The sequence below is a fragment of the Cololabis saira genome, chromosome 1 (genome assembly GCF_033807715.1).
Source record: "Cololabis saira isolate AMF1-May2022 chromosome 1, fColSai1.1, whole genome shotgun sequence".
Lineage (NCBI taxonomy): Eukaryota > Metazoa > Chordata > Actinopteri > Beloniformes > Belonidae > Cololabis > Cololabis saira.
This window is the reverse complement of record NC_084587.1, coordinates 55,036,340-55,049,560: the sequence shown is the minus strand read 5'-3', so window position 1 is coordinate 55,049,560 and position 13,221 is coordinate 55,036,340. Positions and strand designations below refer to the sequence as shown.

The 13,221-nt window shown below is 42.1% G+C and overlaps 1 protein-coding gene across 5 annotated transcripts in view; it reads left to right on the top strand.

Annotated features, from left to right (window-relative positions):
* Positions 1–10,907: 10,907 nt before the first annotated feature.
* Positions 10,908–13,221, top strand: part of myom2a (myomesin 2a) — a 42,020-nt gene continuing 39,706 nt past the window's right edge. For 4 of the 5 annotated variants that reach the window (XM_061727576.1, XM_061727567.1, XM_061727558.1 and 1 more), the window contains exons 1-2: positions 10,908–10,983; positions 11,777–11,902. In XM_061727576.1, coding sequence (XP_061583560.1) covers positions 11,799–11,902 — 104 coding nt within the window. In that variant the 5' untranslated portion in view covers positions 10,908–10,983; positions 11,777–11,798. The remainder of the gene's footprint in view (positions 10,984–11,776; positions 11,903–13,221) is intronic. The other variant, XM_061727585.1, reaches the window with a different exon arrangement.

The window sequence follows — 13,221 nt, the reverse complement described above, 5'->3', positions numbered from 1 at the left end:
GGAGAGGAGGGGGCTGCCGGAGTGGAGAGGGGGCTAGAGAAGGGAGGTGACCGTGGGCTGAAGGAGGAAGCTGCATCACAGTGATAAGCGTCCCTCAGCCGGCACGTCTGTCATGTTGCCACGGCAGCCAGAGGTGGACGTGCCGAGGGGCAGGACCACCACGTGATGATGTCACCACTCTCCTCCTCTGGCATCAGCATCAGCTGCAGCCTGGAGAGCGTCATGTGCAAAACTACAGCACGACCAAATGTCACCCCTTCACATCTCTGCACATGCACCTTAAAAGTAAAAAACGTCTGTTATCTCCTGCGACACCTACAACCCCCCCCCCCCCCCCCCCCCTAGCAACCTGCCCCCTAAACCACTGATGGGATTTTCTGTTGAAAACTAAACTACTTTCTTGAACTTAACTGGGGAAATATCTCTTAAAACAGCTTTTACTTCTTCAACTACCTGAAGATTACTTAGTACATGCTTTTATCCTCTGTTTTTTCTACTTACTTTAATGTTTATATTGTTATATAATGCTTATATAGCTCTATGGAATATGGCTCCAATTTTAAAGTTTACTGTGTTTTTGTAATCTGATTTAACACGGCTATGACTGGATCTGAGTGCAAATCTCATATGTAAATGTGTGCTGGTATGACAATAAAATACCTGAATCCTTTTTACATATATGCGGCATGCGGTTGCTCTGATGAACTCCCACAAATAATAAGTCTCAGAGTAACCAAACACGTGCAATAAAAATCATCCAGCACCCTCTTTAATAATCATGTCTGCCTCACTCTGCTGCACCTCTCACTTTTGTACTTCCTTTTGTATAATTTTTTGTATTTTTTGTATAATTTGTCTGTTAAAATTGTATATAGGTTATACTTATACTTATTCTTATTTTTATTCAGAACTATCCTTCTTTTATCACTACCTCAAACTGCTGCACCTTAAAATGTTAAAATGTTTATACTGTAGATAGTAATACCACATTTGTTTATTGTTTATTTGTTTATTGTCTATTTTTTACTACCAAAGAGCGAAATAACCGAATCAAATTCCTTGTTGGACAATGTTCGAACCTGGCCAATAAAGCTGATTCTGATTCTGATTCTGATATGTTTTCCTCTTTTTTTTTTAAATATAAAAGCATATATTATTTGTCCATAATTGATGAAAGATATGGTTGTCATCAGAAGTTTTCAATTTAAATCTCAGATGAAAACTCAAGTCGTAGTCTCAGCCTGGAGAACTAGACATAATTTACACATAAATGTACTGCTTTTTGCATTCCGAGGGTCCTCCAAGATGAGTCAGTCAGCACCCAAGAAATGACTAGAAGTCTGTTGGAGGAAAGGCAAGTTATTTCTATTATTTTTATAGCACGATTCAACAAGGTGATTGAAAGTGCTTTACTAAGACATTAAAACATAAATAATGAGCATGATTTAACATTTAAAGAAAAAAGAAAGAAATAAGAACAATAGATGAAAATCTATTGGTTCTGGTACTTTTGAAAAGTACCAGTGCAGATATAGAGCATTGCTCAAATGCAGCTGAGAACTCAGTTCTCAGAGAATTCAATTCAATTCAACCCGAGTGTTTCAGCTGATCTGAGGCTTCTGGGAGTTTGTTCCAGAAACGTGGAGCATAGAAGCTGAATGCAGCTCCTTCATGTCTGGATCTGACTCTGGGAACTAATGAAAAACAGATCCAGACGACCTGAGGGGTCTGGAGGTCCCTGATGTGTTCTGGTCCTGGACCATTCAGAGCTTTATAGACCAGCATCAGAACTTTAAAGTCCTCTGACGGACAGACAGCCAGTGTAAAGAGCTCAGAGCTGGACTGATGTGGACTGATGTGGACTGATGTGGACTGATGTGGTCTGATTTGGACTGATGTGGACTGATGTGGACTGATGTGGACTGATGTGGACTGATGTGGACTGATGTGGACTGATGTGGTCCACTTTGTTGGTCTTGGTGAGAACTGGAGCAGGACTGGAGTTCTGGGCTGCAGTTATCTAACTTTTAAGGTGGATGTAAAGATGCTGTTACAATAATAAAGCTACTGAAGATGGATGCTGGACTAGTGTCTCCAGGTCCGGCTGAGACATCAGATCTTTTAACCTTGATATATTCTGAAGGTGATAGTAGGCTGACTTTGTTATTGCCTTAATTTGTTTTTCCAGATTTAGGTCTGAGTCCATCACTACACCCAGATTTCTGGCCTGGTTGGTGGTTTTTAGGTGTATAGATTGAAGCTGGTGACCTGTGATCGTTTATCTTTGGCTCCAAAAACAATTACCTAAGTGTTGTTTAGCTGGAGAAAGTTGTGGCACATCCAGTCATTAATCTCCTCAAAGCATTTACCAAGAGCCTGTACAAGGCCTCTGTCTCCTGGTGACATTATAATATATTTCTGTGTGTCATCTGCATAGCTACGGTAGTTTATTTAGTTGTTCTTTATAATCTGTGCCAGTGGGAGCATGTCAGTGTTAAACAGAAGATGTCCCAGGATGGAACCTTGGGGAACTCCACATGTGATTCTTGTCTGCTCAGATGTAAAGTTACCTATTGACACAAAGTACTTCCTTTTAAGTATGTTTTGAACTGAGAACATGAAGAGAGGAGGAAGGTTTAGAGTTTAACTTTTAGTTTTGTGTTAGTTCCAGAGGCATCCCCACTGGATTTGTGTATCACTTAATATTCACCAGCATCATTGCTTATTCTTTCCAGAATGAAAACCAGCTGATCCGTCCCCTCAGCAATGGCAGTGATGGGTCCATTGGGTATCAGAGAAAGACTCAATAAAGGTAATAATCCCCTGATTATATAGAGAGGGAAGTCACTTCTTTATAATCCATGGTCAAATTTCATGAACTATAACACTATCGTTCTGTTAAAGAGCAGAAGAACTCAGAACAGAGCTACGAAATGTCAGTGAGACCAAAACACACCTCTATGTTCTCAAAGTTAGATGTTCAACATGTGCTGTGAATAGCTGATGAGATGTGTTGCAGCACATTTCCACATCACTACTCATAGGTAGAAACACCAACCGTCTCAGTTATGTCGCCTCATGCCTGAAACAAGTCACGTTTCCTGATTCAAACACATTATAGCCCTCTGACATCCCTCTTTTCTCCTCCTTTTATTCCTCATGATTTGGGGCTTTCAGCTGACTGCCCTCTATCTTCCTACCTACTTTCTCTTTATCTCTCTCTCTTTCTCTCTATCTCCTCCATCCCTCTTGACCATTTTCATTAAGTAGCAACCATGAGTCAGTGTAAAGGCTGGCCTGCCTGCGCCGACTCCCTCCACTCTCTCTGGCCAAAAAGCAGCTCCAACAGAAGAGAAATGGGAAGAGGGAAGAGGGGAGAGGGGGAAGAGGGAGGGCTCAGCTTGCGTTCAGCCTGTGCCGAGGCAGCTTCCTGCTTGCTGTCATGGCTGCTTCAGGGTGACCTTTCAAGGTGACAGCCTCATTATCTCTCTTTGCAAACAGTCCACTGACAAACACGTCCAAAACACTGCCCTCATCACAGTATTTTGAATGTAATCAGCAAAAAGATGAATAACCCAGATTTTAAAGGGCAAAGTAGAACTTACTTTCTGGTCACAACAACATTGTTGAGAGCTGCATTTCAAAAAAGCCCATTTAATAATTAGCATATAATTGTCAAATATTCAATAATTGGTTGTGAAAAACAGAATGAAATACTTCTGTATTTTTTATTTTAGCAGCTAGGTGACTGCAATGTCTGAGTAGGACTGAAATAATATAATAACATTTAATTAAAAACTTAATGTACATTTTAACTATTTTTTGAATGCCAAAGGGTCAAACAAGATTCGTTGGAGTGCAGCAGGTTCACCAGAACCGTTATTTAGACCAAATAACATACAGTTGTCAAAACATCTTTGCAGCTGTGTAAGACGGCTGAACCCACAGCAGAATACTGGTCCCACCTGAATGGACTCAGAATGAACTTGCAGAGTGAAAGACATTTTCCATCACAATGTTAATTATGAGTTGGAGCAGAGATACAAAACATTTGCTGGTTTCAATTTTGGCTGTTCCGGTTGTTTGAGGTAATACTTTGATAAGCATTGGTGTTTAAAAATCAATATAATTAACTTTAGACTCTGAATCAGTAAAACTGAAATCTTTGCTCCCTAGTTATCTTATTAAACCTTTTTCTTCAGTAATAGTTTGAAGAATCTTTAGCACATGTGTACACGTGTATAATCTATTCTAAAGCTATCTGAATAACCATTTCAACACACCCTTTTAATTCAGCAGCATATCTTGAAAATTATTTGAATGATTAAAAAAAAAAAAGGTGCGCTGTTTGTTAAAAATTAGTATTAATCATATTGGTATTTACAATAGAATCGTATTGAAAGTAAATGTGATAAAATTTCTGAATGCAAAACACCGGATCCTGCAGTGTGGGAGTGAGAGGGGCAGGGTAACAGCCCCTTTTGGGCGGGGGAGAGGGTTCGTCCCTCAAGACTCCTCTCCCTGGCTCTGCCCCTTTTCAACCTTTCCCCGACCCTGCACCCCAACCTGGGACTTGATGATTGGGCCGGAGCTTCGGGAGCTGCATGCTGGCCTGCGGTCCCCACCCCTGGTCATCCCGTGCTTCCACCTGCCTGCTGTGCTGTTGACGTCCCTAACCCCCAGTCTGGCCCTCGGCAGGAGGGTCCTCCCTTATGATCCAGGTCCTGGTCCAGGTTTCTTCCTCCTAAAGGGGAGTTTTTTCTTGCCACTGTTTGGCTTAAGGTTTTTCTCCCACTAGGGGAGTTTTTACCTGCCATTGTTTATGTAATAATTGCTCGGGGGTCATGTTCTGGGTATGGGTCTCTGTAAAGCGTCTAGAGACAACTTTTGTTGTATTAGACGGTATATAGATAAAATTGAATTGAATTGACTTGAATAAAATAGAGATGACGTCCCAATATCTCTCATTTAACTTACTTTAGCAACTTACTTGTACGAGCCCAACTCCAAAAAGGTTGGCAGACCAAGTAATTATTTACAAATCTCGTAAATCCAGATCTCATTTCCAGTAGAGTCAACATTCAACATGTCAGATGTTGAAACTGAGATATTTAATAGAAAATATTAGCTCAATTTTGAATTGAATGACAGCAACACATGGGTAAAAAGTCAGACCAGGGTGATGTTTAGTGTTGAGTAGCATCACCTCGATACAGGGTTGTAGCTGCTCTCCAGTCCTGGGCCTTTGTTTGTTTTCAGGAGTCCGTTGTTTTCTGTTGGTGAAGGTTCTGGACTTTAGACAGATCAGTTCAGCGCCCGGACTCTTCTGCTATGAAGCCATGCTGTTGTGATGGATACAGTATATGGTTTAGCATTGTCTGAAATATGCAAGGCCTTCCCTGAGAGAGATGTTGTCTGAATGAGAGCCTTTCCAGATGAGTAAGCTGCCCACACCATAGGCACCAATGCAACCCCATACCGTCAGAGATGCAGGCTTCTGAACTAAGCTCTGATAACAAGCTCCTCTTTAGTCCTCAGGACATGGGATCCATGGTTTCCAAAAAACGTCACATTTATATCAATCTGACCACAGAACAGTTTTCATTTGCCTCAGACCATTTTACCTGAGCTTTGGCCCAGAGAGGGCGGCTACGTTCCGGATCGTGTTCACATGTGGTTTCTTCTTTGCATATGAGAGCCGTAAGCTGCATATATGGATTCCATGATGAGCCGTGTTCACAGACGGTGATCTCTGGAAGTGTTCCTAAGCCCATGTACTGACGTCCAGTATATAACCATCCCTGTTCTTTATGCAGCACTGCCCAAGGGCCCAAAGATCACAAGAATCTAGTGTTGACCTTTGGCCTCGTCCTGGGCGTACAGAGATTCCTCCTGATCCCCTGGATCTTTTGATGATGAAATTCAGCATAGATGGTGGGATCTTCAAAGTCATCACAATTTTACCATGAACATTTAAAAAGATTTCCTGGGCAAGGGAAATTTAAATGGTATGATCTCTGAGCCACTTTGCCATGTTTGCTTCATCACACAGAGCTCCATAATGTTAAAAAGTTTCTGTGGGGCACATTCTGATACCATTCCTTATTCATGGCATTGTTTTAACTTTAATTTAAGTCCACATACTTTAGATGAGAAGGAACCACATACACTGATGTTTCAGCATCTTTCACTGTTGGCATGATGCAGCATTCACCTTCTCTTCTGTAGAAGGTTATTTCTATATTTCCTAAACAGTGGGAAGAGGATTTTGTTGGTTTATAAAAAAACAACAACTTTGCACTCGTCTGGGACTGTTCAAAAATTGAACACTCAGTATGAAATGGTAATAAATGACCTTCAGTATACCAATGAAACATACACAACAAACAAACATCTGATTTAAGAATACTAAAGCAGAAGAATCAAAACTCGTTTTACTGCTAATACCATCTGAAACAAACCAAAGGGGAAAAAAGCCTTTCCAAATGTGTTGCATCTAAATCTCTTATTGTTCCAGCAAGGGGCGCCTCAAACTTTCTAAACTTCATGCTCATCACATTATCATGCTCCAATAATCTTTTTTTATTCCCACTGCAAACATGCGGGGTGCTGGGGCCAGAGACGGGCAAGACGCTGGAATTCAGCAGGACTTCTAAAGTCATCCAGACATGCTCAGACACTCAGTCATGCAGCGTCTGTGCAGCGTCTGTGCAGCGTCTGTGAGCGCAGACACAGGACTCAGCAGAGCTGCAAACAAGGTTTTTCAGGGGTGCATTTGCTCAGCTCAAAGATTATTTTTGAAACGGTCAAACGGCAGGGCCGTGTTATAGACTCAAGGCCTTTCCAAGCACTACATGCACAGACTGAATCACTAAAAATTAAATGCATAATATGTGCGGACATTCTGGTGAGATTTTAGTTTGGAAAGTGAGTTTGGAGAGAGCACTGGTGCTTCTTGCTTATTATACATTCACACTGCATCAATTATAGTTTTATATGTGTTTTCTTATTCTTGATATGTCTTAATCCTAGTATGTTATGGTATTTTCAACGTTTGTTTATTTTAATGCGGTTGTCTGATTTATTTATCCATAATTCAGGGGTGTATCCAGTGTAGGCTGCTCGTCCGTCACAGGCCGCCGTTTAATATCTGCAAAAGGCAGACAGACACCAGGTGGCAGCATTTGATAGAGAATCAAGCTAAAGAGAGGCTGAGGAATGCGGTCAAGAACATCCTCCAACAAATTAACACAGATTTTATAACACACTGCCTGTTTGAAATATTCATGAATTGTTTTCTAAATTTCTGAAGTTTGAGTTTTCAAATTTCAGACTGATAATTTTGGCCTTTTAACTTTGGCCTTTTAGAAAATGAAGGTCCTCTCGATTAACTGAATTTGAAATCTGTTAATTGTTGCAGTTTTTATGTTTCTCTGACTGGTCAAGCAACCATCACTACTTACTCCAAGTTTGATGTTGATTCATGAATGTTTGTTTTTTTCACTCTTCCACTCGGAGGTTGTGAAATCATTTTTCTAACTTAGTTCTTCATATCTGTTTGTGGATTCCACCAACTACATGTTTTATTGAGTGCATTTGTTTCACTGATTTACTGGACCAAGTAGCAGATGAGTATTCTCAAAATGAAAAAGCTTTCTAACAAATGTACATGCCACAGTTGGAGCTGCATGATTCCTGGCCGTTACCCCCATAATACTACCATTACTACCATAACACTGCCGTTACCCCCATAATACTACCATTACTACCATAACACTGGCGTTACCTCCATAATACTGCCATTACCCCCATAATACTACCATTACTACCATAACACTGGCGTTACCTCCATAATACTACTATTACTACCATAACACTGCCGTTACCCCCATAATACTACCATTACTACTATAACACTGCCGTTACCCCCATAATACTGTACTACCATTACTACCATAATACTGGCGTTACCCCATAATACTACCATTACTACCATAACACTGGCGTTACCCCCATAATACTACCATTACTACCATAACACTGCCGTTACCCCCATAATACTACCATTACTACCATAACACTGCCGTTACCCCCATAATACTACCATTACTACCATAACACTGCCGTTACCCCCATAATACTGTACTACAATTGCTACATAACACTGCCGTTACCTCCATAATACTAACATTACTACCATAACACTGCCATTACCCCTATAATACTACCATTACTACCATAACACTGCCGTTACCCCCATAATACTACCATTACTACCATAACACTGGCATTACCTCCATAATACTGCCATTACTACCATTACACTGCCGTTACCCCCATAATACTACCATTACTACCATAACACTGCCGTTACCTCCATAATACTACCATTACTACCATAACACTGCCGTTATCCACATAATACCACCATGATATTGCCATTACCCCCATAATACTACCATTACTACCATAACACTGCTGTTACCCCCATAATACTACCATAATACTGCCATTACCCCCATAATACTACCATTACTACTATAACACTGCCGTTACCCCCATAATACTGTACTACCATTACTACCATAACACTGGTGTTACCTCCATAATACTACCATTACTTTACTTTATTAGCAGGATGTCCAAGTAATTTGCTGAATAGGCTCCAGCTGATCCAAAATGCAGCAGCACGAGTACTGACAGTAATTAGCAGGAGAGACCACGTCTCTCCAGTGTTGGCGTCGCTCCATTGGTTACCCGTAAAATTCAGAATCCAATTAAAAATTTTATTACTTGCATATAAAGCCCAAAATGGCTTAGCTCCGCATTATTTGCAAGACCTGATAGTGCCTTATGTTCCTGTCAGAGCTCTCCGTTCTCAGAGTGCAGGTTTACTCGTAGTTCCTAGAGTATCCAAATGTAGATTTGGAGGGCGGGAGTTCTGCTATCAGGCACCATTACTTTGGAACCAACTTCCAATCTGGGTTAAGGAGGCTGACACCACCTCCACCTTTAAAACTAAACTTAAAACATTTCTGTTTAGTAAAGCCTATAGTTAGTGTTTAGTAAACCTCTAGCTGGTGTTGGTAAATCTCTAGGTAGTGTAAACTCTAGTGTGTTAGAGTCACTCCTGTAGTTTCTTGTGCTGGCCCCCCTTCTCTTCTCTTTTTTCTCTTTTGTCCATGGTGCAGCATCCTCTGCCGGTGGCGAAGAGCATCTCTGAATGCACAACACCGGATCCTGCAGTGTGGGACTGAGGGGGGCAGGGTAACGGCCCGGGCAGGCGGGGGAGAGGTTTGTTTGTCAAGACTCCTCTCCCTGCCCCTTTTCAACCTTTCCCCGACCCTGCACCCCAACCTGGGACTTGATGATTGGGCCGGAGCTTCAGGAGCTGCATGCTGGCCTGCGGTCCCCACCCCGGGTCCCCGATGCTGCTTCCACCTGCCTGCTGTGCTGTTGCCGTCCCTGACCCCCAGTCTGGTCCTCGGCAGGAGGGTCCCCCCTTATGAGCCTGGTCCTGCTCAAGGTGTCTTCCCTCCTAAAGGGGAGTTTTTCCTTGCCACTGTTTGGCTTAAGGTTTTTCTCCCACTAGGGGAGTTTTTACCTGCCATTGATTATGTAATATCTGCTTGGGGGTCATGTTCTGGGTATGGGTCTCTGGAAAGCGTCTAGAGACAACTTTGTTGTATTAGATGCTATATAAATAAAATTGAATTGAATTGAATTGAATTGAATTGAATTACTACCTTAACACTGGCGTTACCTCCATAATACTACCATTACTACCATAACACTGGCGTTACCTCCATAATACTACCATTACTACCATAACACTGGCGTTACCTCCATAATACTGTACCACCATTACTACCATAACACTGCCGTTACCCCCATAATACTACCATTACTACCATAACACTGCCGTTACCACCATAATACTGCCATTACCCCCATAATACTTCCATTACTACCATAACACTGCCGTTACCCCCATAATACTACCATTACTACCATAACACTGCCATTACCCCCATAATACTTCCATTACTACCATAACACTGCCGTTACCCCCATAATACTACCATTACTACCATAACACTGCCATTACCCCCATAATACTTCCATTACTACCATAACACTGCCGTTACCCCCATAATACTACCATTACTACCATAACACTGCCGTTACCCCCATAATACTTCCATTACTACCATAACACTGCCGTTACCCCCATAATACTTCCGTTACTGCTGTTTTTGAGGGGTGACGTCTGTACTTGGCTGTTCTTTCTTCATGCATCATCAGTGATGCTACTTATTGACAGAAATAGCTGCAGAGCTCTTGTACAGTAAGAAGTGTGGGGGTTTCACTGTAACGGAGGACCGGCGGGTAAAAATAACTCCACTGCTGCCTTAAAGTGTTGAGGCAAGGAGGACATGCTGTCTCCAGAAACCTAAAAAGGTCTCACCACCTTCTGAGTGTCAGGATCTGCCAGAAAATGATCACAAAACATGTTTGTAGCTGTAATATAAACTCATATGTTTGATATGTAAAAGTGAGATGCCTTCCACTAATCCTTCTACACATGCTAAAATATATGAGAAGGCAGTTATTGTCTCTTTTGTCTAACAGATGTCTTATTTTAAGTCCCTGTTGCAGCTGCTGTTTTTCTTTTATCCATTTTCTCATCCTTGTTTTGGGTCGAAAGTCTTAAAATACGATCAAAACAGAGGATGAGACATACCTCCAGATAATTAATAACATTTGCAGGTACTGATGCATACTCCTCATCTCCAAAGTGCAGAATGAGAAGGAAATTTGGGGGTAAATGCTATATATAGTCTTAAGTGCGTCCATACATGGGGTGGAAGGGGAGCAGCATTCCTCCGGTGAGAGGGTAATATTTTTGTTGCCATCAGCAAGTGCTTCCCAAGCGGCATCAGGCTGGTCTGCCACCGCTTTGCGCTGTTTTAATCTCTTGGGGTAAGTCACTTCATTATTTTTTGCTCACTGGGTTAACGTAATTGCAGGAATAATTAAAAAATTGTAAAGTGAGAATATGAAGAGAGATTGTCTTGTCATGGGACAGAGGAAATGTGTAATCTTCACTGAGCAAACGTCCCTGCATACCGGGGTATTATAAGGTTGCTGACCCTCTTCATAATTTGTATTCTTTAAAATGACCCAGATCAATTCTGATAGTGCATTGAAATTGTTTTTTTTTTTTCTTTTTTACAAGTTTGAAGTATAATTAGGCAAAAAAACGTGGTTTACATGATGCTGTTTTTCATTTTTGAATAGTGTCTGCAATTTGAGTATACTGGCTTCCTGCATGCTGAGTTTTATAAACCACTGTGAGGACTGTGTCCTGCTTGTAAAAGCCACCGTCTGGATTTTTCTAATCATGAAATCAGAGGCAAGATTTTTACGAGGGACTTCTACAAAGTTTTATGCAGAAACACAGGAAGTGGTGAGCTATAGCAAGAGTTGAAAACCGACTATCTCCTGAGTGCTGGATAAGATTTCCCATGAGATAATATATGGATTATTGTCATGTTTGAAGTTTTGCAACAATGAATTCTGTCAAAGGCATTTTTGAAATGTTGTACAGGAGGCTGTGCTGAGGCATCGTTCCAGAGCCACTTGATACTTTTATGACCTGTTAACTCTGTGTAATGGGGGCAGCAACAGTGAATGTGAAGAAAATCCTTGTATTGACATTTGTGACCGGTTAATACATGTGTGGTCTTCCCTTCCCCCTGGTGCTCTCGGCCAGGTCTCCTTCAAGTGTTCCAGTCATGGCTTCCATGATACCTTGCCATAAGAAGAAGCATGTGACCCAAGTCAAAACTGATTTTGCCTATCATCACAAACATGTTGTCAAGCAGCAGCATACGGAGAGGTATGAGGCTTAAATGTACCTGCTGCTTGGAGAAGCACAGCTCCTGCTGCTTTGCCAGGTAGAGCAAAATGTTCACACAGAGCCGCTTGATGAGGAGCAGATCTGACAGTCGGCGTCCTTGTTCCTGCTATCCATGTGTCTGCTTCCCAGCTACCTGTCCATATGTCTCCTGAGCTGTGCTGAGCCTTATTTTCTGCAACAAATCACTTCCTTGCAAACAAGTGCTAATTGCCACCGCAGCTGTGTTGGTTGAGATGTTTAGATTCAAATGTATCTATGAGGCTAGATGTAAGTGCACTTGAACACTGTATCCTATTCACTGAAGAAAACAGTCCTCCATGAAGTATATTGCATTGAGAGCTGTAAATCACAAGAATGTTCTACTTTATGTTCAAGTCTGTAGGCATAAATATTCAAAGGACAATTTAGTAGAGAAATTGTTGCATCATTGTGTTACCTAAGACTGTGATCACAATCCATGTAGGACTTTATTACTTAAAGTGAACCCAAAAATCTAAACTTGTTTGTTTTTTCAACAAACTTTGAAGTCTCAAGTTTCGATACACATCCACCCATCCATCCATCTTCATCCGCTTATCCGAGGTCGGGTTGCGGGGGCAGTAGTCTAAGCAGGGAAGCCCAGGCTTCCCTCTCCCCAGCCACTTCGTCCACCTCATCTGGGAGGATCCCAAGTTGTTCCCAGGCTAACTGAGAGACACAGTCTCTCCAGTCTCTCCAGTATGTCCTGGGTCTTCCCAAGGGTCCCCTCCCAGTGGGACATGCCCGGGGGACTGCACCAGGGAGGCATCCAGGAGGCATCAGGGAGGCATCCTCACCAGATGCCCGAGCCACCTCATCTGGCTCCTCTCGATGTGGAGGAGCAGCCGCTGTACTCTCAGACCCTCCTGGATGACCGAGCTTCTCACCCTATCTCTCAGGGAGAGCCCAGACACCGGAAGTTGCTCATTTCTGCCACTTGTACCTGGAATCTCATTCTTTAGGTCACTACGCCTAGCTCACGATCATTAATGAGTGTGGGAACGTAGACCAACTAGTAAATTGAGAGCTTCCCCTTTTGGCCTTTTGACTCAGCTTCACCACAACAGACTGTTGCAGAGTCCACATCACTGTGGATCCCACACTGATCTGCCTATCAATCTCCCACTCCATTCGTCCCTCACTCACAAACAACACCCCGAAATATTTTATTGATTCCAAACACAGAGAGGGCACTCCACCCATTTCTAACTGAGGACCATGGTCTTGGATGTAAAGGCGCTGAATCCCATCACAGCCGCTTCACATTTAGCTGCAAACTG